The 27098-nt window shown below is 46.2% G+C and overlaps 1 protein-coding gene and 1 pseudogene across 1 annotated transcript; one reads left to right on the top strand and one right to left on the bottom strand.

The window, feature by feature from the left end:
* Nucleotides 1-6987: 6987 nt before the first annotated feature.
* On the top strand, nt 6988-13520 carry LOC136465535 (uncharacterized; annotated as a pseudogene).
* Nucleotides 13521-17476: 3956 nt separating this feature from the next.
* On the bottom strand, nt 17477-18162 carry LOC136463258 (eukaryotic translation initiation factor 1A-like). The gene has a single exon (XM_066462268.1). The coding sequence runs from the start codon at nt 18048-18050 to the stop codon at nt 17622-17624; it is 429 nt and encodes a 142-aa protein (XP_066318365.1). The 5' UTR covers nt 18051-18162; the 3' UTR covers nt 17477-17621.
* Nucleotides 18163-27098: the final 8936 nt, after the last annotated feature.

Raw genomic sequence — 27098 nt, forward strand, 5'->3', positions numbered from 1 at the left:
TAGCAAGGTCAAGGCTGGAGGAGGAAAGATATATCAAGCGAGCCCATGCAGCCCCTAGAGATTTCTTCTCTTTTTGCTTAAAGCTTAGGACCTCTCTTCCAAGATAAATTACTCAAGAGATAGGGAAGAAGGTTAAACAGAACTTGGATTGAAGAACTTCCCATTCTCCTTGTACACTCGCTATGGTTCGAGTATACCATAGGTGCTAATCCTATCAAAGAGAACGGAAATAGCTTCCACTTAAGGGTTTTCGTGTGACATGCCTGAAATGTGAAGGCATGAACACACTTGCTCGAACTCTTGCAAATGAGCATATGGATTTTCATCTTTTTCCCCTAGTGAAAGATAGCTCTTGAACTTTAGTTATGAAACAAGGGCAAAGTTCATAACTGTTGGCAATGATAGGTTTTGATGAATGAGGTGGCTCCAAACTAGCACCCTTTGGAGCAGCGATTTGAATGATAGGTATGTGATCCATGAAAGGTAAAAGGCAAAAGATACTTGGATAACTTGGTTCTAAACTAGAACAGCTTCGGCAATGGCGCCAGAAAGCTTGTTGACACTAGATATGGCAAATAGATAAATCTACAAGCACACGGATGTCAATATAGATTTCACCCAGGAGTATTCTAGGTATCGAATTTTCACGGGGAACGCAAAGTGGACTAGTGTAAGAACTAAGTTGTCCAAGATAGAACAAGGATAGGTGATAACAGGTAGAGAGGATCTATGTGGTTTCTAAGATACTAAGGCAATACTAAGGAAGGTTATATCAAGGTTGTTTACTTTGGGGCGTACCTGCCCTAACCTCACCCTAAAGGGTTGATTAGGCACAAAGTATAATGAGCCCTATGATTTAATAACTAGAACCAACGTGGTGGAACACAGAGGATGGACAGAGCTGTCACCACCTGCCCCCAACCACAATCTATCTAGGGATCTAGCCATAAACATAGGCAAGCTATAGCCTAAGCACTATGCTTAATATATAGACTCACTACTACAATCTAGGCCTCGATGAAATAAGATCAGAGCACTCTAACCAAGCGGTGAAACTTGTAAACAACAGTAATATAAACAACACTTAAGTAATACAAAAGAACAGAGTTACCACACAGAAGATGCCAGACTTCACTCGAAGAAAAGTTTCATCCACTAAGGCACAAGTGGAGAGGATGCCGACAACCCCGGCTCCTTCCCAAGTTTCTCCTCACTCTCTCCCTATCTTCTACTTCTAAGTGGAGTAGCAATAGAGCTTCGCCTTGTGACTATTCTACTAGATATGAATGAGATGGGATGAATGGAATGATTACAAATGGAGCTCTACACCACCATTTATAGCCTCCTAAGGTCGGTTATTGGAGGGTGGGTACTTGTAGAGAGATGAGGAGGTGAGTTGGTAGGTCAGTGGCGTCTGTCGACCTTCCTTGGCGTCACCCAATGCTTGGATGAACTGACTTGGTGCATCCATGGCTGAGAGGCTCCCTAGAGTTGGTTGGAGGCACCCTAAGGCAGTTTGGATGGTCCCACATGTTGGGCAACGTGGGTGGCGGTCGCCCGACGCTCCACTGGTACATTTATCGTCGATCTTGATTCGGTTTGGTGATCCACGATCCTCTTTTGCTTGGGAACAAAGTTTGGTCACCAATCTTGGGAGAGGCCACATGGACACCATCTTCACCTTGATGATGAACCATCATTGAATCAACGTTTAGGATTCCTCCAAAGTGTGTTTCTTGCTGGTGGCACAGATTGGTGACGTGGACGAACTTTGGTTTGGGTTCACCATCTTGGGTTGGCATCACCTGGCCCTCCATTTGGCCTAATGGCAACAACAAGGCCACCCTTGGGTTCTCCATTGAATGTTAAGGCCCCTGGCCAAGTGTGGGAGCCATTTGACACAAGTCTAGGTCACCCGACGCCTTAGGGGGTCGCCCGACGCCCCCATGTGTCCAAATCCAATGCAACTGTCATGCAATCTTCCGAAAGCCATAACTTTGTCGTCCGGACTCCGAATTGGGTGAACCAAAACTCGATTTCATGTATCTCAACGAGCTCTTAGACAAGGTGTAGTCAAAATGAGTATTTGATGAAGTGTTTTTTGCATGTATATGGCCACCTTGTTCCTACACTCACATAGTCATCACAACTCATGGAAATGGTTAGAAATAAGCCCTATGACTATAATTTTTATCATTTATATGACCAATTTAGGCATTATTGATGGTATAAAATGGGGCATTAAGGACCATCAACAAGGACCAAACCACACCCTAGGACGACCCTCCATCCTGCTCACCGAGCCTGGTCTATCGCGATCCGCTCCACTCGCTCCATGCGCGCCAAGCCCACGACTGCCATGGGCGCGCACTCAAGCTCTCCACCACTCATCTCCTCCCTCTCTTGGCCTTATAAAATGGCACCAGAGCCCCATGCGAGCACACTGCCACCCACCCTATTTCCTGCACCATAGCGCCACCATTCGCCATAGCTGACACCATTAGTGACCTTTGGCTCGAGCTTCCAATCTCCCTGCATAGGCCACCTCTGAGCCTACTTCCACCTCTATTGGGTTTGTAGCGGCTCTGTGATGCCTCACCACCGCTTCTCGGCATCGATCCGAGGCCATAGCAGCGACTCCTTGACCTCGCCGAAGTTGCCGACCGCCTCTCCCCGACTCCCTACCTCTTCGTGCCATCACCATCGACGATATCCCCATCATGGTCTGGAGCGTCGATTCATCATTTTTCAGTGAGCTCCCCATGCCAGCGATCATGGCGCCACCTTCGAGGGCTTCCTTCTGAGTCCTGAGTGGGCAGACCCCCTTTAGGGTGCAATGCATCCACAGTGTACCATGGACTTAGTCCATAGCGCCTGCACTCTCGCTGTCCATAGCCACCGAGCCAATCGGTTCACACCAGTGTGGTGCACACGTCAGCAACGACACGGTCAGCACCGACCGATCATGCCCTTTTTGGATAACAGCCCTAGACCTTTATCTTCATCAACCTACAGTCCAAACCCTTTTTCTTTTTCAATCTTATTTATTTAAATTACGAAAATGAATCCTTTTATTTACAGAAATGCCATCCAACTTCAAAAGTTCATAACTTTCAAACCGTAGCGTTGTTTTAGGTGGTTCTTTTGCTCACGAGTTCATAACGACGAATACTACGTATTAATAAACTTTATAATATGTTTTTACAATGTTTGGTGTACTGTTCTTATTATGTTTTGTGGGCCATGTTTGTTGTATCGATTACAAAACGTGGTCAATACGAGAACTTCCAAGACCAGGAATTTGATATCCCCGAACAAACCTAGATTGAAGACAAGTGTCCTTGACCATACTTGCCCATGTATTTATTTTATTTTATTAGTTTAGTTAGAACTTAGTTGCATGCTGAGTCAAAATTGAATCCTATGTTAGGGTTTACTAGTCTTTGATTATATCATCCTTGAAACCCAGTTTGGATGGGTAGAAGTCAATGCTTAGCTTGTAGTCTTGGGCTGGGAAGGTTATAATTTAATATTGATTAATGATCTATGGACCATGGGATGGTAATCTTTTTTTAGCAACATTGTGACTAGGAATCTAGGCAGGATGGACGGATTGGTATGGTTACATAATGGAGTTCCTTGGGTTGGTGCTCATACCTACTCTAGATTCTAAGGACCGGTTCTCAAAGCCTGTAACCCAGCTTAACAGCGCAACCATGAGGCTGGGTGGGCTGGACCTGGCTAATTAAACCAAGGATCCCTGTGTGGATATTAGTCTCATGGTGACATGGGTATAGGAGAAGGCTTTGGTATGGGAGTTTGCTCTGAGGTTTGCCTAGTCCTGGGTAATAGGAGAGTGCTTCCATGCATGCTCTATGAGAACTAATACATATGGGAGGACTCTCTGTAAAGGCCTTGTAGTGAAACCCTATCGATCTACCTTGGAAGTGGGTTAAGAGGCTGATCACGTCGAGCAAATGGGAGACATGACTCGTGGTGAGAGTGTGCAACCTCTGTAGAGTGTAAAACTGGTATATCAGGCAAGCTCACGGTCAAGAGCAGCTTGGACTTCTTTAGGATTAGATGGCTCTAGTTTGGTTGTGTGGTTTCCTTGGTAAGGGAATGGCTGGTTTAGTTGGGAGCTTGGATGAATCCAAGTATTGGTTTGGTCCTCTGAGGAGAAGGTTGAATCTCACCTAGATAAATAGGTGCTTAACGTTTAAGGTAATAGATGTGTCGCTTAAGTGCTATGTGAACCTGTATAAGCCTAACCTTGCTATAAGCCTCATGTCATATTTTTCTCACACCTACAGAGTACATTTCGATGTACTCACCCTTTCTCTTTGTCCCCCTGCTCCCCCATAGACGTTGGAGAAGAAGAGGAGGACTACGCTGAAGATGGTGACTTTGACCCCGATGACCTATTCTAGGCTGGTGTTGCCTCAGTCAACCTTCCTATGCAGATGGAGTCCCCTTCCGCAAGCAATTAATGAGATTTTTCTTTCAGACCCACGAGTCATTTTTTGTAATAATGTTTTCATTATGTAAGCAATGGTGTTATGATAGTCATCATATGTATGAATAAACTGATCCTGTCATACATATGATTTGCAGTCAATTCTATCCTTAAAATCGGATGTGACAGCCAACTTGTATAGTTGGCTTAGCCTACCTGCTCTAGGAATATATGATATTCCCTAGGTCTTACCTAGGGAACGGTAGCTATCATGCTTACCTAGTGAAGAATGGCAATATTTACGAGCAAACCATGCTAAGAATATTTATTGCACTTGCATGATGAAGAATAGCTGACAAACTAGCAAAGGAGCCATGGAAACTCCCACTCGAGAGAGACCCCATCGGGCCAAGGACGTTGATGGGTTGCCCTAGGTTGGCCAGCAAGCCTAGGGCATCATCCTTGATTATACGATTAAGAGATGTACAACAACATCAATGTCCAAAGAGATTAGGGCAAAAAGAGAGGTAGAGCCATAGAGGTAGATTGGTTTACTGTTTGTTTGTGTATTGGGTACCTCAATCGGTCATGATCCCTATCATATAAAGATTGGGATGGTCTTATCCCATGAGAAGAACTTCCCACATCAAAATCCACAAGTTTCCTAGTTTTGGATTCAGAACCCGCAAAAATCGGCTTAGCCTAACTAAAATCGGCCAACATTCCCTGGCAAAGTTGGCTATCCCAACTTTTAAGGTCGGTTATCCCAACATTTCTAGTGGAGTTTTCTTGGGGGCCATAACTCTCTCATTCGGACTCCAAATTCGATGATCTATATATGTTTTTTAGGCAACTTCTCTAGAGAGTTACACTGGTTGGACCATTGAAGTCTGATGATCAAGAAACCCCTGTCAAGTTTGAAAGTTAGCACAAACTCTTAAGGACAATATCAGGGGGGGACATCTCTCTTCCTAGTCAAGTCTTTTTTATATATGTTTTTTAATCATCTCCAAGAGTAATAACGCAATAGTGACGTTTAATTTGCACTTTAATAACTTCACCTCATCAAAAGTCTTTGCTTGCTTGGAGATAGGCTTAGCCAACTTTTTGGGCTTGTCAGTCCATGAATAGTGCAAAAGTCGGCTAAGCCGACCTCTAAGTTAGCTAGGCCGACTTTCCTGCCTCATCCTTATCTTTGATCAATTTTGTGTGTCAACAGTTTTTTATAAACTTAGTCAAACTCAGTCTAAACCTAGAATAGTATTATTTTAGGTACAGAGTTAGTATTTCCTTTTGTACCACATTTGTGCAAAATACCATTGAACGTAATTTGAACGTCAGCTCCCGCATCAACTATAAATAGGATATGTTCGGGATATCCTTCTGTACTACAATGTAAGTATAAACATAGTTCGGGATATCCTTCTGTACTACAATGTAATCGTAATTTGAACGTCAGCTCCCGCATCAACTATAAATAGGGGCACCAATGCAACGGAAAATACGAATGAACAAATTTATTGCCCTAATTCCCGTTCTGCGATATCATTTTCTTTGTTGCTTCAAGTTCATTTGTCATCTTCGGCAAGACTTATAGCAGGAGACGAGGCCAAAGTGGCTAATAAAATGATTAAATAAGGAAAGGCCAAGGCCCAGCTATAATAGAACTCAATTAGAATATGTAGACAAGGATTATGGGCTTAGGCCATTATTGTTGTAAACCCCCTTATATATGAGGAAGAATTATCAATAGAAGACAAGTAAGGTTAGGGTTAAACCCTTTTATCCCTCCCCCCTCTCTGTCTCTCTCTGCTGCCACCTCTCTCTTGTCCCTCTCTCTTCCACGCCACCGCCGCAGCTGCCCGCAGATGCCCCTGCCGCCAACCAGTGGCCATAAGCCGGCCGCCTCACCACACAGAACACCGTAGGGCCTAGCCCAACCAGTCGGCTCCCGCCGTAGACGCCGCCGACCGCCCCAGAGGTCTCTTGATGCTCCTGTTTTCCCTCTCAGACGGTCCTTGGCCGGCCCCAACGTTTAGATAGAGATCGGACTGCATTTGACCCCAGGCCTACATGTCAGCCTCACTGTTTCTCCGTGCAATCTCAGCTGGGCCCACTAAATCATAAGAAAAAATGGTGAGGCTAACATGTGGGCCTAGGGCAGCAAGCACGGTTTGAAGAAAAATATGGTGGGTTTGTACTTTGTAAGAAAACAAGTCAGTGGCCCTTAGTGTTGGGGTTGGGGGGGGGGGGGGGGGGGGGGGCTTTAAAATGGGTACAGTAGTTGGTGGGTTTGTGCCTATTAGCCCCAAATGTTGGTGGATTTGAGAAATTTACCCTGTATTCTTTTGTTGACTATTAGGTTTACATGTAAATGTAATAAGCTATGCCTTGTTTACACTTGTAAGTCACAACAACCAACAGGGCGCTGAAGAAAGGGCCCTCCATTTCTTATATGCTGCCACATTTTATGAATGGCCAAGAACCTCTATTAACATTAGTCTGCTTTGTCAAGACCAGGTTAAAAAAAATATCATATTAGCAAGTCGGAGCTATCTTTCACCCACGGAAGATGGAACTATGAGCAGTGGGGTGGATTTGATCCTATGTCAACTAAGGCAGTGTTCGGCTGCACTTTAAGCCGGCTTGTTCAGCTTATTTTTCCAGCCGGAGCAGTGTTTTTCTCTCACAACATTCCAGCATAAACAATGTTTTCAACATGAACAGTAAATAATCCAGCTCAGCCGAACACTCAGTAATAATGCAAAGCCTCCTGGTGTTGAGCTGTGAGCATTTTTTTTTTAAGGAAAGGGGGACCTATATTAAATCTTGGCACAGTACATCCCCCAATTATGAGTCCTCCACTGCATTTTCTGCTCCGATTTAAATTGAATGAAGGCAATTTGCGATGTGGTACATTGCCTCGTGAAGCAGTGTGCACTGAGAATCTGACACCTTGGTTGAAACTTCTTCCATGTCGTGACAAAGCTGGGATAGCTTCTTTGCTGTACAGGCCTTCAATTTACAAAGGATATTACCATTCGCAAAAACTGAAACTGAGATCCTCCAAGTCACTTTGTATTATTCTTGATCAAACTTTGACTGTTGTGCTGCAACCAAATAGTGTAAGTGGCGAACAGCTACATTCCAATCATGGTCAACTTCAGCCCAACTGGTCCATGAGACATCTTTTCAACAGAAAGTTGTCAGGCAAATGCCTTGTTTCTAAATCCAGCAGAATATTCATTGAGGTTGATAAAGTCATTGTTGACAAAGTTCACAAATCTGGAAGTGATCTTTCTTTGAATAATGAATTCTTTGTATTGTCTAATATCCTAGACAAGTTGATCAAAGGCCAAAATCACATAGAAATTCAATCTTCTTTTTTTATATGAATATGATGCTAGTAACTACAGTGAGGAAAAACCTTTGGATGTAGGCATAACATGGAAGCTTCCCCTGATATGGACTTGCACCCCATCACCTTTTCATGCAAACAGATTTCTTATAGGCAGTGGAAATGAAAGAGGGTCAATTGCTCTGTCTTTTATGTCCATTAATCTTCATAAGCAGAAATCTGGCAGCCCAACTGATTGTTCAATAAAGGCAGTTATTTTCCAGGTTGTTCCATGGTATGTTAAGGTCTCACAGCCTAGAAATATTTATAGATGGGAGCAGGAAGACTGTGTCAGAAGTAGTTTAAAAGATTCATGTCACTCCTTCAGAAGACAAGCTTTTGCCTGGTACCCTGGAGATGCTACTAAGATTCCCTTGCAGTATGCAGCCGGGTACTCTGACAATGGATTTTGACAAGGTATGCGCTGCTGCTTAAGTAACTTTTACCTTCCCATTGGGCAGAATTTCACATATTTCTCAATTGGTCCTTCTGCCTGAATCTTCATTTGTTATTTGGCCCTTGAGCAGTCTTAATGCAATGACGTCCAGAAATAAACATTGCGGTTTTAGTTTGTGACAATGTTAACTGCACATGAAATTTCAGGGATTCCTGCATATAGATGAATATCCTCCTGATGCTAATCAAGGATTTGACATTCCTTCAGCTTTGGTTAGCTTTCCTGAGTTCAGTTCTGCTCGAAGTTACCCTGAAATTGATCCAGTACTTGGATCTCCTTTACTAGAAAATTTCCAGGTACACCCTCAGAGATGTCATTGAACTGATCAGTTGTCTAGTACTAGCTGATTTCCTTGCCATACATGAATATAAGTATTTGTGCTTCATTATCGTTGCAGTATGCCAATATCTCTGTGTTCTGCAGGAAGATAGTGTTGTGAAGTCGTATACAGAAGTATTGCTCGTTCCCCTGACAACTCCTGACATTGTCATCACCTTCACATGCACTGTCTTAGCTCTTTACTTTGGCTCATTATTGAATGCTTTGAGGCGAATGATTGGCGAGGAAGAGAGGGAGTTGAACAAAACAGGTAAGCACAAATATTTGTGTTGTTTGGTTTCTGTTTTCTGATGCCTCGTGTTGCAGAAAAATGGTTACTTTTGACTTCAGATGATAATTTGGTTGATGCCTTGATGGTATTCTTCCCTTTTACCTGAAGTGTAAATCTAGTACTCTGTACTCCAGGACAATATTAACGTAGGCATCAGGGGATGGTTGATGTTATTTCTTTGGGATCTAAAATTTAAAACCAGTATTCTACTAGGGTCATTAAGACATCAAATTTTGTATGAGTTAGTATAGGTTGATGTGTATGGTACCACACAGCTTGTGCTCTAGTATAACAGCTATATTCAATGCAGAAGAAATTTTGTTTTCGTTGTGCATCACGATGCCTGCTCTTTTTTCTCGAACAACCATGCCTGCTCTTCGAGAGAGAATCACAGAAAAAATAGTTTCTTCAAAATTTGATGTAAAGAAATGGAATGCAGATTCAGATGTTGAAAGAATTGAATAATCAACATTTTTTTGTTCGACTTACAATTTCCAACCCTACCTTGAAGCAAGTTATTGTGTTACACCCTAACAAGATTACTTGAACACAGTGTGCCTGTTTTCTTGCTCTAGATTTAGCTGGTCGTGTTTCTTCTGTGCAGTGGTCATACTGAAGAAGTGGCAACTCTTAGCAAGCATCCTTTGTAGGAAATTTGTTGATGAATTGTTTTAGGAAAAAAATAGATGTACTGGCTAAAAGAAGACAATACTTGGTTTGAAGAAAGTATTGTTCAAAACAGGAGCGGAACTTTTTGTTTCTTGGACCTATTAGATTTGCAACTTCAAAAAGGATTTGGATGTCATGGGCTCCTCTATGGTGTAATTTTTCATATGGCTTGCAGTACTGAACCGTTGTTGGACTGCAGACAGATTGGCAAAGGGGGGGTTGCCATTTCTGGCGTCTTGCCCACTTTGTGACCTAGCTCCTGAAACTATCAACCATCTGTTGATCTGTGTGGTTGCAAGTACAGTATAGCTTACTGTATTCCAGAGAATTAGCCTGCAGGCTCTAACACCACAACCTGATGCCACTACTCTGGCTGGTTGAACCGGGTTATCAAGAGAGTGGATAAAGAGCACTGAGAAGGCCTCGAATCTTTGATCATTTTAGTAACATGGGAAATAAGGAAACACTAATGATTGCGGTTTCAACAATGCTACCCTGAACATATCCTTGGTAGTGCGGACAGTAGAAGCGGAGGGAGTTCTATGGTGCAAGGCTGGGACTCATGGCCTCCAGAGCCTTTTCTTGTCTGTGTCCTTGCCTTTTGGTCATCTGATCTATTTGATGGTGTCGTCTTTGACCTCAGTGTTCTAGAGGTTCTGGATTTTGGGTGTATAGCCTGTTTGGTGTTGTACATTTGGCTTTCGTCTTAATGAAATGACACATGGCTCTCCTACCTGGTTCTAGAAAAAAAATATATGCACACTTTTATAAATGTGCTATTTTCAATATTAAACAGGTCTCCAAGATAGAAATTTCAGTGCTTGATCTTTTAACAGTATGCTATTAGGCATAGTCACAAAGTTCCTGGCTCCATGGGGTCAAGGAACAGGGTCGAGAAACATGGTGCACTACTTGCTAGAGGTTTTCATAAGACGGGGATGAAATTGTTCCTGAATTCTTAGGACAGGGACGAGGAACCCAGCTTTGACCTGTTTTCGGATACTACTAAGAACTGCCTTTCTATACATGAAGAGAAAACAGTATTTGGGTTTTTTTTTAACTTTGGTTGTTAGGAGTGGGACTTTTGTTAAGTGAACCCTTGGCACAAGCTTCAGTGTGAAATCCTTTGTATTTTCTGAACTGACCTTGGCATATTTTTCTGCAAACTATTTCACATATTTTATATTAATATTTACTTCCTATTTCACCCCTACCGTGATGTACTCCATCCGTTCCAAACTATAAGTCTTTCTAGCTTTTCTAGATACGTAGATTTTATATAGATCTAGACATAATGTATATCTAGGTACGTAGCAAGAGCTATGCATCTAGAAAAGTCATAATGACTTACAATTTATAACTGAGGAAGTACATGTACTATTGGCTTCTGAATATCTTCACAAGGTCAATAGATGGCATTTACTTGACCCAATAAGCATACCGCATACAATTCCAAGGATCCTACCGCATATTCCACCCCTGGATCTTATTTGGAAGGCACATGCCGAAAATAAATGTGAAGTCTTCGCTTGGATTCTCATACAAAACAAGATCCTAATGGCAGACAACTTGTAGCTAAGAAATTAGTCACACCAAGACCATTGTGTGCTGTACAATGGACCACTGGAAACGCCCCTTCACTTGTGCCTGTTATGCCACCTAGCCATAGAAGTCTGGCGCCATGTTCTGGGGTGGGAACACTTCGATGTGGACTTAATTCGGCCTCAGGTACAGCCATCTAAGCATAAGGGCGTGGTGGGAAGAGGGGACGGCCAACATTAAGGCAGAGACGTAGATACTTCAACGGGGTGGTCATCTATACAATGTGGAACATTTGGAAGGAAATAAACAGAAGGATTTCCCAAAATTTGGTGATGGATGTCCGGCAGATAGCCTCCAAAACCAAAGAAAACGTCGACCTATGCTCTAGGGTCTTCAACATCCTGACTTAGACCTTGTATATATCCCCCAGGACGTGTATGTTGTATGCTTTACTTTACTCTGTGTGCTCTCTGGGGTTATTGTGCCGATGGCACTTTCTGTACATAAACTCTCTTTGCTTCCTTAATTGAGAGACAGAGCTCCTGCCAGGTTTATTCAAAAAAAATATTTTATTTTTCTGAAGAAAAAAAAAACATCAGCAGCTTGCTTCTTACCAGTATCAATTCTGTCACAGCCACAAGGCATGGGCTCATTCCTCGGTTGCTAAGCTAAGGGGGCAGAAGGTGGATCCAGCAGAGTCAGGGTCTTCATCTGAATCGACTGGATCAAAGAAGCTGCTATTCGTATTTGTTGCAGTAGCTGCAGTTCTATTTCACTATTTCTCAAACAACAGTTTTTTTCTGCGATTTATTTCTCAAACAGACTTAGCATTGGTATCTAAAATTTTGGGCTACTTTGGACTGTGGAGCCAAGGCGGTAGATTGTACCCTGTGTAGCATATGTATTGCCTGCCTGTAAGTTTGCTTGCTTCCAGGCGCTGTTTTGTCATCCTAGATTCTTGAAAGCAGAGCTTGCTGTCCCTTGATTGCCCCAGGTTCATTTTTTTTTTCAGGAACCCACTACAATTTTTACATTGATCTAAGTATCTAACCACCACATGCATCAGCATCTGTGCACTGTGCTTGAGCTTTATTCGGCTTGAATTGCTACTAGTCCAGATAGATTTTTTTTTTCTGAAGTAGAACGTATTCCATACGATCATGGTGGTCTCACAAAGAAAAAGTATTGGCGTGTGTTGGTATGGTTGCAGCAAAAAGCCCCCGACCCAGACTAAAAAAAATGGTCTGATCACTCCAATGTTTTTTTAATCATTTTGATTTTATGGAATGTGAAATCACATCCTATTAGAAGAATATACTAATAAATAGAATTTTGTAGATCGCCTCTGATATTATGATGGAGGAATCAGATTGAGCATTATCCTCCATCCCAACCATAGGTTGCTTACTGCCCATCATCAAAACTTTTGTCGGGCGACTCATTACTTCATTAGAAGAGCTCTTGCGACGGGAGAAAGAGCTGGAAGGTACTCAACCCACATCAGTAAGCACTGTTACCAGGCTCCCAATGCTATACCGACGCATCCACTCTGCTTTATCAGACAGCGCCTCTGTCTTTGAAGAGAGCTGGTCTGGGAATTTTTATAATTCATACACAGGTGCATCTACCACAAAATATTTACATCAAGGCAGACATTTGTGATCTACATCAGTCATTATGGCTGAAGCAGCAGCCATGGCCCTGGCTGCAGCCGTATCAGATCGGCTGCAACTACAACACACTAATTTCCTGACGAACAGTCAGGAGCTGGTGAATTTCTTCAACTCTGCAGATCAGTCCAACCCACTGGACTGGAGCTTCACCTGACTCAGGTGTTCATCAACTACACCCAGCACAGAAGTACAAGAACCTTCAAGATACGAAGGAGTCAAAATCAAACTGCGGACACGCTGGCAAGACAGGCACTCCAGCTTACGCAGGACACTCCTCCAAATTTCTCATGTACTTGTTCACACTCAGCACATGTAAATCAGTGCATGTTTTTTTAGATAAAGGATAGTTCATACCTGGCTTCATCTACCAACAGGTAGAATCAGGCCAATTATCAGTGCATGTTGAGAGATGCACTGCAATATGCACTTCTGGACTCTGTAATGGTGCTAACAGCTTCATGCTGTTGAAATAAAATCCGTTTGTTGTCCCAAAAAAAACATAGGTTGCTGATTTGCCTATTTATTCCCAGCTTGATGAATGATAACATTGTGCACCAGGAAGCCCTCACCCTGCACAGGTTTATGTTGGACAACTTGATTATCTTAAACAATTTCTTAGGCTGCTTGAGGCTGCAAAGGAGCTACAAGATTCCCAGAACAACTTTCATATCTTGAAGCTGAGCTTGAGCTACAAGATTCAGATCAAACAGCGCTAGATTTGCTATGGGTTGAGCTGCAAGCTCATCTTGCAGAACATAAATCTGGACTTGTTTCTTCTACCTGTGCTCCATTGAAACATAACATCAATCTTAACCTTTGTTTCTGACTGAGCTCTATTGAACCTAAAAAAACTGCACCTTCTGGCAAGGCGGCTGTTGGAGTAGCAGGAGGAATGTTCAGCACTGCATCTGCTTCCTCTGAGGATTTTGTTGTTGCATATAGGAGGTGGGTTCAAAGGGCCTGGCCCATGATGGCCGAAACCAAATAACTCAAATGAAAGAGGGCCCATCATGAATTCATGATTATCCGGAGCAGGGTCCTCGAATCCTCATTGGGTATCCCACCTACAATTTTGTGTTTTGCTCAAAAAAAAAACCTACAATTTTGCGTTTCCAAAATCTCTCTCTTGTCAAACATTTGAGGCTGAACCGCCAGAAGCCGACACCGCCCTCTTGATCACTCATAAGGCAATTAGTGATAATTTTTTTATTGTATTAATTTAATAATTATACTTACTGTTGTGATATTAGAGTACTCTGAATGTAGAAATCAGCATGATTTCTATCTATATTAATTATCCTGCAATATAAACATTTTGCTAATGTGGCATGTAATTTATCGAGGAGAGTAAACATTGAAGAAACGGCTTATAAACAAGAAACTGCGTCTTTCACGTGAATCGATGGTAGAAGAAAATAAGCGCTGAGTAGGGATGGATGCGGATGTTCATATATCCGAAACATCCGATAATCGTATCCGCTTTATTGTAAATATGAATATTTGTATCCATATTCGATTTAAATATGGTTGTTAAATGGATATATCTAAGTTCGTTTTTAAAGATTATTCTCTATCCGATTCACATCGGTATTTGACAAAGATGTGAAATATTCGATATTATCCGTATCCGCGAAGTACAAATTATTTTAAAACCATCTAAATATTATAGTTATGACTAATTAACTAAGTAAGTAAAAATAGTATTAACATAAAAAATTATATGTATAGTTATTTAAAAGTTATCTATGGCCAATGTAATTTTTAATATTATTAATAATATATAAATATTTATTTTATTTATATACTTCTAGAATTTATTTTTATTTATTTATATTTTTAAAATAATATATATTATTGATTAAAATATTTTATTTTGGTAGTTGTCTTCGTTATATAGCTATATTTTAAACGGCGTGGCTAGCGTCCGAACACCCGCACAACCCGCACCAGTCCAACATTGCCCCACCCTCGTCCAGCTTCGCCTCGCCCCACGCACGCACTCCGCCCCATATCTGTGCCCACCGATTATTCCCCACACTCACTCCTGTCTCTCCGCGTGGGCAGCACTCGAGTGCCGGGACCCCACGTGCCCCCGACCGGAGCACCTGTACGTCCGTCCCCAGCGCCCCCGTCTACAGCCCCCGACTCACCACCTGCCAAACCACGTAAAACACTTGCAATATAAAAAAAAATTGAATGCAACATACGTTTGAAAACATTTGAAACATGCACTTGCAACATGTATGTGGAACACATGAAACATAAAAAAATAACACTTGCAACTTGCAACATAAAATCACTTGTTGCAACATAAGACTGAAACAGCTGAAATATTTTGGAACATATTGTTGCAACATATACATGAATCATATGCAACATCTAGATTAAAAATGATTGCAATATACGTATGGAAAACAGATTAAACATTTTGAACAAACACTTGCAACATGTATCTAAAACACTTTGTAACATATGCAACATGTGCAACATCTCTCGATCTACTTGCAACATCAAAATGGAACAATTGCAATATACATTTGAAACGCCCGAAACAATTGAAACATACATATGCAACATAGGGGAGGGAAAGGCCAGAGCCCGTCGATTCCAGCCGCCGAGGTCGAAGCCGGCAGGGAGCGACGGTGCACGAGCACCACCGCCACCACAGCTGGCTTAGCTTGGCCGAGCGGGCGTACTAGCACCAGCGGCGTGCACATCACCGCTACCAGCACCGGTCTTGGCTCGCCCGGGCGGGCGACGCGCGTGACGGGCGGAGCGAGCACCACAAACACCAACGTGCGATGGGAGAGGGCGAGAAGCGCTCGTGATGAGGCGAGCAAGCGGCGCCTGATGGGGTGCGCAGCAGCAACGAGGTAGAGTGGCATCTGCATTCGGGATGGGACGGACGGAGTGGCAGCCACAAGGCACCGTGGTGGAGAGGAGGGAGCGAAAGGGATAAAAAGGTTTTTTTAGAACGGTTGGGAGCGAGGGTAAGTGGATGAGCGGTCATTGGACTACGTCGTGGCCCACCGTCGGCACCCATCCGGACGGGCATACGTTCTATACCAGCATTACCGTATTTTAAATCCCTGCATCCATAATAATTTTATTATACTACAAAACTATCGATAAACAAATAAATACATACTATCTTCAAAATCCAGTAGTATGTGACAATATCCGTATTCGAATTTGAATTAAAATATGATAAATAGCTGCATCCACATCCGTTTTGCCGTAGGAAATTTGTAGCCCATCTTCAACCCAAACAAAATGTGGTGCCGCATTCGCTAGTTTAGACGGAATTTCTCGAATCCGAGGATCAGCGCGCATTCTGGCATGTTCTAGGCGAAAACTCGCTGGGCAGGAAGCATCTACAGGTCAGCCTATATATATATATACTTATATGCTTGAATTATTGCTAGAGATAGAGCATGTTTGCTTTTTTATCAGTCAGTTAATAGTGTTTTTCTCTCACAACAAACTAGCATAAGTCAGACTTATCAGTCTAGAAATCAACCAGCGAATAGACCGAGAGACGTGAGAATATTAAAAGGCATAGCAGCACCGAAAGGACCCATGTGCGGACAGCATTTTCTTCAAATTGCATAAAGAAAATACACCCTACTAAAGCGAAACCAGAAAAAGCAAAACGGGAATGGCAACAGCCTTTTTTATGTCAAATGTTCACATATAAATCAAACCCAAACCAAATCATCTAGCCTAAATTCTGACCAGAAACAATAATAAAGGTAACTTCATGTCACTCCACAAATTGATATACGTTTTTTTTAGAAAAATGATATAGCCTACAGGAGACTTGTTATACATTCAGATTCAGATAAGGATAATACAATCCCAAACAGGGATCCTGTAGGAAATATGAAGGTTCACAATTATCCACCAAATGGCAAGCACAATGAGTGATAATTTCTAGCTATAACGGGACTTATTACACAAAATAATGCGTCAGAAACAGTACAAAGCCAGATGATACCCAGTAATCATCTAATGACATATTGGTGTTCAACTCTAATCATCTACTCAATTGTGCTAATAAAGGTTAATAAAACCTCAAAAAAGATAATTTGGCTTCAGCATTGCCTCATGAAGATTAAATTAAATTCATTTGCGGGTCTGTATAGGTGACATGATTGGAATATATATACCCACTAGACATGTTCAATGTTGCAACTTAGATGACAGGTGTCACCAAAACCAGAGGAATGCAAAGTGTATTGAACAACAGTTGATCATTGTGTGGAAGAACGACATTGCAAATAGAAAGTAGAAATGGGTAATATTCAGCAGATATCAAATTGCACTGAATTTTTTTTACTGTGCAAACTGGTCAGAGACTAGGGCTGGCCTCCGACTCACAATAACCATGTACCCCAAAGTGAGGAACCCAGTTAGTTGAACACAGAGAAAACCGTGGATGAAATTAACACAAAAGGTATTAGAACAAAATTGGATCATGCCCAACCAAATATATCATATTACACAAAGGGAGAGGAATCAGTTCAGTTTCAGTCCCATACTTGCTATATCACCATATGGACTCCCCACGATTATTGAGCACAACAAGTGCCCCCAAATCCTTGTACACAGGACTCGCCGCCCGTATCACACAGCATAATTCACAATACCATCACCACGACTACCATTGCAGATATTCTTCAGCCATGAAGAGAGAATGATAACCACCACACACAAAGAAGTCAAGAAGAGAATGGTACATTTGTTTTATACATACGTTTAGTTTACCATGGCTGGTCGAGGCAGAGGATGGAAAGGGACCGTGGAAGAGGCGATCATCAGATCTTGTCGATGTCCTCGTCCTCGAACTGTATATAGTCATCCTGCGCGCCGGCGTCCTCCTCGTCAACGACGCCCTCGTTGAGCCTGACGTTGTCGGGGATCTCGCCGTAGGCCTTGAGCAGGCGGGCCTCGTCGTTCATGTACTTGAGGATGACGTCGGCCTTGTCGTCCTGGTAGTCGCGCAGGCCGACGAGGACGATGTCCCCTGCGGCGATCCACACCTTCTTGTGCATCTTGCCCCGGATGTGGCACATGCGCTTGGTGCCGTCGATGCAGAGCGCCTCGCAGCGGCCGTTGCCCAGCATCCGCGTCACCTGCGCGTACTCCTGCCCGTCCTCCTTGAACACCAGCTCCCGCTTCTCGTCGTCCGCCTCGTTCTTGCCCCGCTTACGGTTCTTGCCTCCCTTCCCCTTGTTCTTCGGCATCGCGTGGAAACCCTAGCGCGGCTTGATCGGAGGAGCGGTGGGGAATTTGGCTGCGAAAGGTTTGATTGGGCGCTCTGCAGCTAAGCTTCGTCGCGGTCGTTGCGTTTTGCTTTGATGATTTTATAGAAAGAAGAATGGAACAAGGCCCCGACGAGCACGGGAGGAGATGGGAGCCGTTCGATCTAACGGGTGTGAGGATTTTGACGGTGGGGATGGGTCGTGGGGCTGCCAACGCGGGCGGGAGCCGATGCCCGACGATCGGGTAGGAATCCTGGGGTTTTCTATTTTCTTTCGGTTGCTTGGAGAACCGGATACGCGGTGGCCCCGCCAGAGTCAGTGACAGCTGGGGCAGCTGACGTGGATCCGATCGATCTACAGTCCAGAGCATCATCGAGACCTCATGCTAGTATGATCCATTTTTGTTTTATTGTAGTTTGTTGTTAAGTGATGTGATCATGGGATAGAAATTTCTATATACCCATACAATTTATGTTTGAATAATTTGAATTTAATTGACTTATTTGAAATCGTGAATTTGGATATGATTCACTTATATGGTTTTACAAATATTTAAATTTGAATTATAATGATGTGATATGAAAGACATATATGGAGATTATATTAAAATACACGAGAGAATAAAATAAGGGTTTGGATATAAAAGCTCTTCGATGGTGCTAAAATCAAAGTTCCAAGAAATAGAGGAAGTGTCGGGTTCACAAACCTGGGGTCCCTCGGGGACCGGCTTCCACGCCAGGGCTCGCCCCAGGAAAACGGCCTTTCTTTCTTCTGGACCGGCCCGAAAGTCTAAAACCAACAGACCGGAGCACTCGCTTCAGGCCCAGGCCGCCTTCGGCCCATCTCTCCGACCGGAGCACTAGCTCAGGCTCAGGCCAGCTCCGAACGGCCTCTCCGATCGGAGTGCTAGCGTCAGGCCCCGGCTGCCTCCGCACGGCCTCCACTCAGAAAGCCTGACCCGAGGACCGCCTCTGACTCCGACCCCGCGTCTCCGATTGGGATTCATAGAAAAACACCGCCATCATTATTCTTCGACTGGCGCGCCAGAACCGACTGAGAACCATCCGACCGGGGACGCCCGCTCGGAAAGAACCAGAAGGCATGCGGAGAAAGGCAAGGCATGGCTCACAAGTCAACACCACTGTACTAGGGACCATACCCTGCACGAAGCAGTGCTCTAGCAGTCCACCTCTGACATAAAGTATTGTAGGGGCCGCTAGAAACTCCCATATGGTAAGCCCCCGCGTGTCTCTGGACATCGATCGTGGTATGGGCTCTAGGATTTGTCCATACCGGGTGAACATAGCATGGCTCCTCACATGCCACTAGGCATCGAGAAGTATCTTGCAGGTACCAGCGTCATCCTTCCTGAAGAAGATAGCTCGAACCTCCCGTGCACATCCAACATCCTACAGCGACATCGACAGTATTGGGGGGCTTCAACCATTATCCAGTTTTCATCACCGTAGGCAGCAAGACTTAGAAATATCTGTACTCTCCCCCTCTCACCTATAATAGCCATCCCCTTCATCTATAAAAGGGATGCGCTCCCTCCCCCGAGGGGGAGATCGATTTCTTCAAGCCCAGACTCACTAGATCGACATCAACGCTCCCAACCACAGGACCACCAAGTTCCGATCGTGACCCTTCCGGTCGGAGCCGACCGAACCTCTTGTACACCCCCTTCTTCCTCCTTCTCGTTTGTACCCCCACTACAGACTTTGAGCACCTGGGCTCAGGAATAAAGTCACCGACCGACCCCGACTGGACGTAGGGCACGTTGCCTGAACTAGTATAAATCCTGTGTCATTGAGTGCTAGGCCACCTCCGATCACAACGTACAACAAAACTACAAATATTTACTAGTTGGTCACTTTCTGCACCGACAGTTGGCGCCGTCCGTGGGAAAGACGTTGTACGTTCAACAATCTTTTGGTCATCGGATAGCCCATTTTTCTGCCACTCCCGCCATGGCGGGCTCGGGTGATACGATTCGCTTCGGATCGCTGGAGTTCCCCGCACTCTCGCCCGCAGGATGCGGGTTCCACCCATCTTCGAGCCATTCTAGGTCTTCCGCTTTGGGAGCCTGGACTTCGTCGCCGACTGGCTCGGCGTACTCCACCTCCGCGGGGAGGCTTGTGACCCGGCACCTGTCGGAGGGATGTCCTCCATCGACTCCGGGACGCGCGACTTCGACGACGCGACATCTGCGCTTCATTCCGAGCAAACTCTCTACTCAAACCCTGCTGTGAGTAATATACATATTGTTATTTACTTAATGTGCTCTATTTTCCACCAAATACCCGGTGGGTTACCATTGTCCCCATCGCAGCCGCCATACGGCCGGTTCCCCTATGGCCTTGCGTCTTCCGCGGATGCATACACTCGGGGACTCCAAAAGGTGCTGGCACTGCACCCCCTCACGTCTGAGTTTGTGGGGATGGCGAGCTATGCTCCCACCTGTTTCCTCGACATCATGGACGACGACGTCGGGAGTGATGGCTCCAGCATCGACGACATGGTGCCTAGCCACCGTCGGTCTCGAGAGTACGCTGTGGCGGACGCCCCGGAACAGCCGCTAGGGGTGACGAAGTCCTTCTGGACCCATGCCCCACTGGGCCCCCATGCGGGGACCCCCGAGCTCACACGTGAGCACGGGGAGGCTCTACGACGATAGTGGCCGCATTAGCCACCAACTGCACCAACACGCTCGGCGCACCATACTGTGCCCCCGTGTGCATAGACCGGCGAGCAGCGCTCGGGGTCACGCCCGTCAGCCCCAGCGCAACGCCCCAGTTCGGGGGACCAAGCCCCCATAGTTCACTCGGGCCAGTCAGAACATTGCCGCTGCGGCAATACTCCTACGTGACCTGCCTGAGCTGAACGACCCTCGTGGACAAGCAATCCACCAGAACCTCCAGGCACTGTTGGAGACTGCCACTGTTTAGCAAGCGGAGTGCTCCGTATCACGACGCTGACCCACGACCTTGCTCCCCGTCCGGGGAACAGGGACACAGCAGACGGGGCACTACACCCTGTCATCGCCACAACCACCGATTGCGGCACAAGAAGCCACAACCGCTCCTCGTCTTGACTTGACGACCGCCCCGTGTCGACCGCCCATCTACGCGCAGCTCGGACTGAACCAAGACACGCGCAGCGTCGACTGGAGTCCCAGCCCTGATAGCCTGGAATCACGGACCTTTGTCCAACACCCGCAGCAAGCGTCTTTTCCGCCGCGCTTCAACGGGGGCCGCGACAAAGGCAAGGCCAAGTGCCAGGATCAAAACAAAGGCCCCTCCACACAGAGGGGAAAGAAGAACAGAAAGGATCGCCGCCGATCGGCCAACTCCGCATTGGCCGTCGTGGCAGATTACGCGGGCACTCAGCCCCAGCAAAACCCTCCGGGCCACTTCAACAAACTCATGGATGGTCCATGCCCCAACCACAACTATCCCGTCAACCATCTCTACAAGGACTGCCAGCTCCTCAGGCGCCTACTAAGGTAGGCCGATAGGCCAAGGAAAGAAGACGGGGAAGCACCGACTGAAGGACGACAACGACGACGCCCTCTCCGTGGACCTTGGAACAGCTATGTCTTTTCTTCTTTTCCTAAGTTTCAGTCTTATCTTACTTAGCGAATGCTCCTACAAGAGCACCCCGACCCGAACACTGATTCGGCTCAGGAGCGCTCAGGGGCTCCACCAGGGGGCTCTACTACCCCTTTGTTGTTTTTTACCTTAAGTACTCTTTTGCTTTTGTATAAAGAAACTCCTTCCTACCTGAGTAAAAGGGTAGTTCAGTTCCTTTGTTTTACCTTACGTAACTTTGCTTTAGAACATTCCGACTGATCGCACCCCGCCTTTTCCTACGGCTACGACCGGACCGAGCCTCATGGGCCTACGCCCTGGGCTTATAAAGTTGCAGCCCACAGAACAAATGGGCAGGTACGAGAGAGAGAAAGAAATTTAAAACAAAATTATGCCAAGGGAGAACTAAGGAACGAAAGGGAACAAGCTTCCCCGAACGGAGCAACTCCATTACAAAAGCAAAAAACCGATTACAGTCATTAAAACACACCATGAAACATCTTACATGGGGGCTTCCCCTTGAACTTAAAACTTTCCTACATTTACTAACTACTATTATATTTTTACATGCTACTAGGCTGACCCGGCGACATCCGACGACGGTGCAACCGACGAAGGCTCGAGCTGCTCACTTCCCGACGACGCGGCATCCGGCTCGCCCAAGACCGGGGCGACATTCACCTCCAATCCGACATCATGCTTTGGGTTTGCAAAAGGATCTATAAGTCCTCCCCCTCGCTCACTCTTCCTCTCACTAAGGAACCACCGCAGCGTACAGGCACTCTCGGTGAGAAAGAAGAAGGAAGGAAGAGCGAGGAATCTCCTGCCAGAAGAGACCACCAGACCTCCCTGAGTCGATCGAGTCACCCAGGAGAGATCAACCGGCCTCCTGAGTCGATCGATTCACTCAGGATAAGCACCTGAGATACAGGTAGGAAGCGAAGGGGACGCCCCATGCGGGCCATGCCGACTTCCGTCTCGAATGACAAGCATGGGTCCTGGTCGGATATTTCCGACTGAAGCTCTCCGAACCCCTGTCTCTCAGGTCATCAAGGTAAGCATGTGTTCATTAAATACAAAACTGTTCACACGAGAGCTAATCCACGATTGACAAGCGTAGGTCTCGGACGGGCGTTTCTGACTAGAGCTCTTCAAACCCCGTCGCTCCAGTCTTTAAGGTAAAACACCATCAAAGCCCCTCTATTTCATTACAAATCATTCATACATCCATACGCGCATTCATCTCATACGCCTGAACCCCCCGGACGGTTAGGGCATGAACCGCCCGGGGGCTCGGGAACTAAGCATCGCACGTGCAGCGAAATGCACCAAAACGCTCCGTGTTGCGCCACGAAGCGGTGGCTTGCCTCATTCGACATGAGCAACCAAATAGAGCCAGGGGAGAAAACCATAGATGAGCACCGTGCGGCCTTCGCCCGGTCTGGCAAACCAGGTCATATCAACCTTCTCGTTCGATCATGAACCTCTCAAGCCCACAGAATCTCCATCGAGGGGAGGCCGTCAGGCCACCCAGGTCAGTCTATGGAACGACCTAGGCATCTGCCGGGCTACAGGTAAAGGAGTAGTGGAATGCCACAAGAGGGCTATGTCGACCCCATCATGAACGACAGACCCAGATTCCACTCGATCACACCCGTTAGCGAGCTCACCGAGCTAGTCTTCGAGCCCGAGCGATCGGGACAGGCGACGAAACTCAGCCCCTCCGGTTGTGAGGAACTAGATGGGGTAGCGCAAAAATGACTCACAGCCCCCATGAAGGCCTGACAAGGCTCGGGGGTTTAAATGCCATGGGACCGTGACTCCGAATTCACATCGACGGGATATGCGACATCCGGCTACAGCTTGGGACCGTGACTCCTTAATTCGTGTCGACGGGATAGGCGACATCCGGCTACGGCTTGGGATAGTGACTCCTTAACTCGCGTCGACGGGATAGGCGACATCCGGCTACGGCTTGGGTCCACGACTCCTTAATTCGCGTCGACAGGATAGGCGACATCCGGCTACGGCTTGGGACCGTGACTCCTTAACTCGTGTAACAGCTTCAAACGGCTTCACTAACTAAAACTAACTCTTTCGATCCACGGCGAGCACCGACGCCTGGGTCTACTCGCGACTCCACCTTACCCGATCCCACAGCGCGCACCGACGCCAAAGATCGAACTCTGTTGCATCCGAAACTAAGTTATTTCCGTTCACGGCAGCGCACCGACGCCAGGGCTTGTTTCAAAAACTAAAAACTTCCTCGTCCGATCCCCGACGCTGCACCGACTGCCGGGATCATTAAGTTCTGTCTCAATCCTAATCCCCGCGCTTAAAAACACCTCGGCTGCACAACGACGCCATGGTTAAACTAAAATTCCATCTCAAACTAAAAAACATGCATACACGCCTGCTGAGACAACACCCCCAACCGGTTCGGCCCTGAACCGCCTGGGGCTCGAGGGCTACACCTGCAGGTGCGCTCGCGCGCACCCGCCGGCAAGACAAAAATCCCCCGGACGATTCTGCCCGAATCGCCCGAGGGCTCGGGGGCTCCTGTCGGGTTCATAAACCTGGGGTCCCTCGGGGACCGGCTTCCACGCCTAGGGCTCGGCCCTAGGAAAACGACCTTTCTTTCTTCTGGACCGGCCCGAAAGTCTAAAACCAATAGACCGGAGCACTCGCTTCAGGCCCAGGCTGCCTTCAGGCCCATCTCTCCGATCGGAGCACTAGCTCAGGCTTAGGCCAGCTCCAAACTGGCCTCTCCGATCGGAGCGCTAATGCATCAGGCCCTCGGCTGCCTCCTACACGGCCTCCACTCGGAAAGCCTGACCCGAGGACCGCCTCCGACTCCGACCCCGCGTCTCCGACCAGGATTCATAGAAAAACACCGCCATCATTATTCTCCTGACTAGGCGCGCCAGAACCGACCTGGGGACCATCCGACCGGGGACTGCCCGCTCGAAAAGAACCAGAAGGCGTGCGGAGAAAGGCAAGGCATGGCTCACAAGTCAACACCACTGTACTAGGGACCATACCCTGCACTGAAGCAGTGCTCTGCAGCCACCCTGACACAAAGTATTGTAGGGGCCGCTAGAAACTCCCATATGGTAAGCCCCCCGTGTGTCTCTGGACATCGATCACGGTATGGGCTCCAGGATTTGCCATACCGGGTGAACATAGCACGGCTCCTCACATGCCACTAGGCATCGAGAAGTATCTTGTAGGTACCGGCGTCATCCTTCCTGAAGAAGATAGCTCGACCTCCCGTGCATATCCGACATCCTACTAGCGACATCGACAGTATTGGGGAGGCTTCAACCATTATCCAGTTTTCATCACCAGTAGGCAGCAAGACTTAGAAATATCTGTACTCTCCCCCTCTCACCTGTAAAGTCATCCCCTTCATCTATAAAAGGGGATGCGCTCCCTCCAACCAGGGGAGATCGACTTCTTCAAGCCTAGACTCACTAGATCGACATCAACACTTCCCAACCACAGGACCGCCAAGTTCCGACCGCGACCCTTCCGGTCGGAGCCGACCGAACCTCTTGTACACCCCCTTCTTCCTCCTTCTCGTTGGTACCCCCACTATAGACTTTGAGCACCTAGGCTCAGGAATAAAGTCGCCGACCGACCCCGACTGGACGTAGGGCACTGTTGCCTGAACCAGTATAAATCATGTGTCATTGAGTGCTAGGCCACCTCCGATCACAACGTACAGTCAAAACTACAAATATTTACTAGTTGGTCACTTTCTGCACCGACAGGAAGCCTCTGCTAAGAAATTAGAGACTCTAGTTTAGAGGTCACTATTAAAGATGCTCTTAAGAGGTATATTATATACAGGAATGTTCATAATTGGCCCCCGTTCCATCAGTTACTTGTAGTTAGGATTGGAAAATCGATTTTAACCACACTTTGGTTCAGTTTCTTTGGCTTACAGAAACTTCAATTTCCAAAATCCGGTAGCTAATGCGTTTTTCGTAAAACAAGAAACCAACAAAGTTCAGTGTTGGTTTTTTATTGCATTGAACAAATCAATGTTGTTAGCTCCCTTGCTCGCATATATGCTGCCGACCATGAGCGCGTAGCCTTGCCATTGTAGAGCGTAGAGGAGCGTGCTACTAGCTACCTCCCAGGTGCTGCAGTAGAGGAGTTGTGCTGCCCTGCGTGGGCGCATCCCCGTCACTGAGGAGCCACGTATGATGCAAATCCCTATAGCCGCTACCGCTGTTATCTGGGTATGAGGAGTGATGAGTGGGGAGTAGGAAAAGAGTGGTCGAGAGAATAGGTCAGCCGAGTGAAATACACATGTTTTTTGGTAGGTAGAGGCTTGGCGAGGCGTTGTTCAGGGGGGTTAGTTTCTCGAGTCAATCGGTTCGGTGGAGTCGTTTGAATCATGAAACCAAAATAGAAGCCAAACCGATAATTGAAGATCTCTTACTAAAGTCGAAGGTGAAACCAAAAAAAGAAGAAGACATTTTAGGTCGACTCGTTTTTTTTTAAGGTTTTAAAGAAAAAGTGACGGCGCCTACCAACTTTCGGACTCGTAGCGGAAGGCAACACAGTGTGAGCGCAACGCTGCCAACGCAACGACGGTGGTTCAGACCGTCCGATCTCGGATCTAGCCCGACCTTGTTAGTTCACCGAAAGTTTTCCAAAAAGTGCTACAGTTTATACACACATCGAATCTTAGCGATACGTGCAATCGGAGTATTAAATGTAACGAAAAACAAAACTAATTGCACAGTTTGGTTGGAAATTGCGAGACGAACGTTGTGCAGCCAATTGAATAGTCATGATTAAACACTAATTGTAAAATAAAAACAGATGATTAACACTAATTGTAAATAAAAACGAAAGTGCTACAGTAGCCAATTTCCAACTTTTCACGATCTAACAGGGCCTACTCTTATGTAGCAATAGATCATCAGTCAATCAAAGTGAGAGAAAAAAAAACACGCACAAAAGAAAGAAGAAAAGAATCCGCAAATCGGCGCTCGGCTCCCCCCCCCCCCCCCCCTTTCCGTGCCTCCGCCGATCCGCCGCAACCGCGTCGTCCGCCACGTCCGGTCGCCGCCCTCTTTCCCGCCTCCCTTCTCGGCGTCCTGCGTCCGCGTCCTCCTCCTCCTCGTGCTCCATGGTTACACCACCACGGCTTGATCTGAGCCCTACTCGTGCTTGGATTTCTCGGTCCTGATCTTACTTTTGTTTTTGTTCGATGGCGGCGTTCTTGGGGGATACAGTCTGCGCTTTTCAACTTCCACTCGTTCGTGACGGTGGTGCTGCTGCTGATCTGCACCTGTTCCTACCTCAAGATGCACTTCCCCTCCCTCCTCATCCGCCGGACAGGGTGCGCCTTCATACTCGTTTTTTTTTAAAGTCTCAACGAACATTGTTGCGGTATACTGGGTATGGTCCGATTTCGGGATGT

This window comes from Miscanthus floridulus, chromosome 7, assembly GCF_019320115.1.
Source record: "Miscanthus floridulus cultivar M001 chromosome 7, ASM1932011v1, whole genome shotgun sequence".
Classification (NCBI taxonomy): domain Eukaryota; kingdom Viridiplantae; phylum Streptophyta; class Magnoliopsida; order Poales; family Poaceae; genus Miscanthus; species Miscanthus floridulus.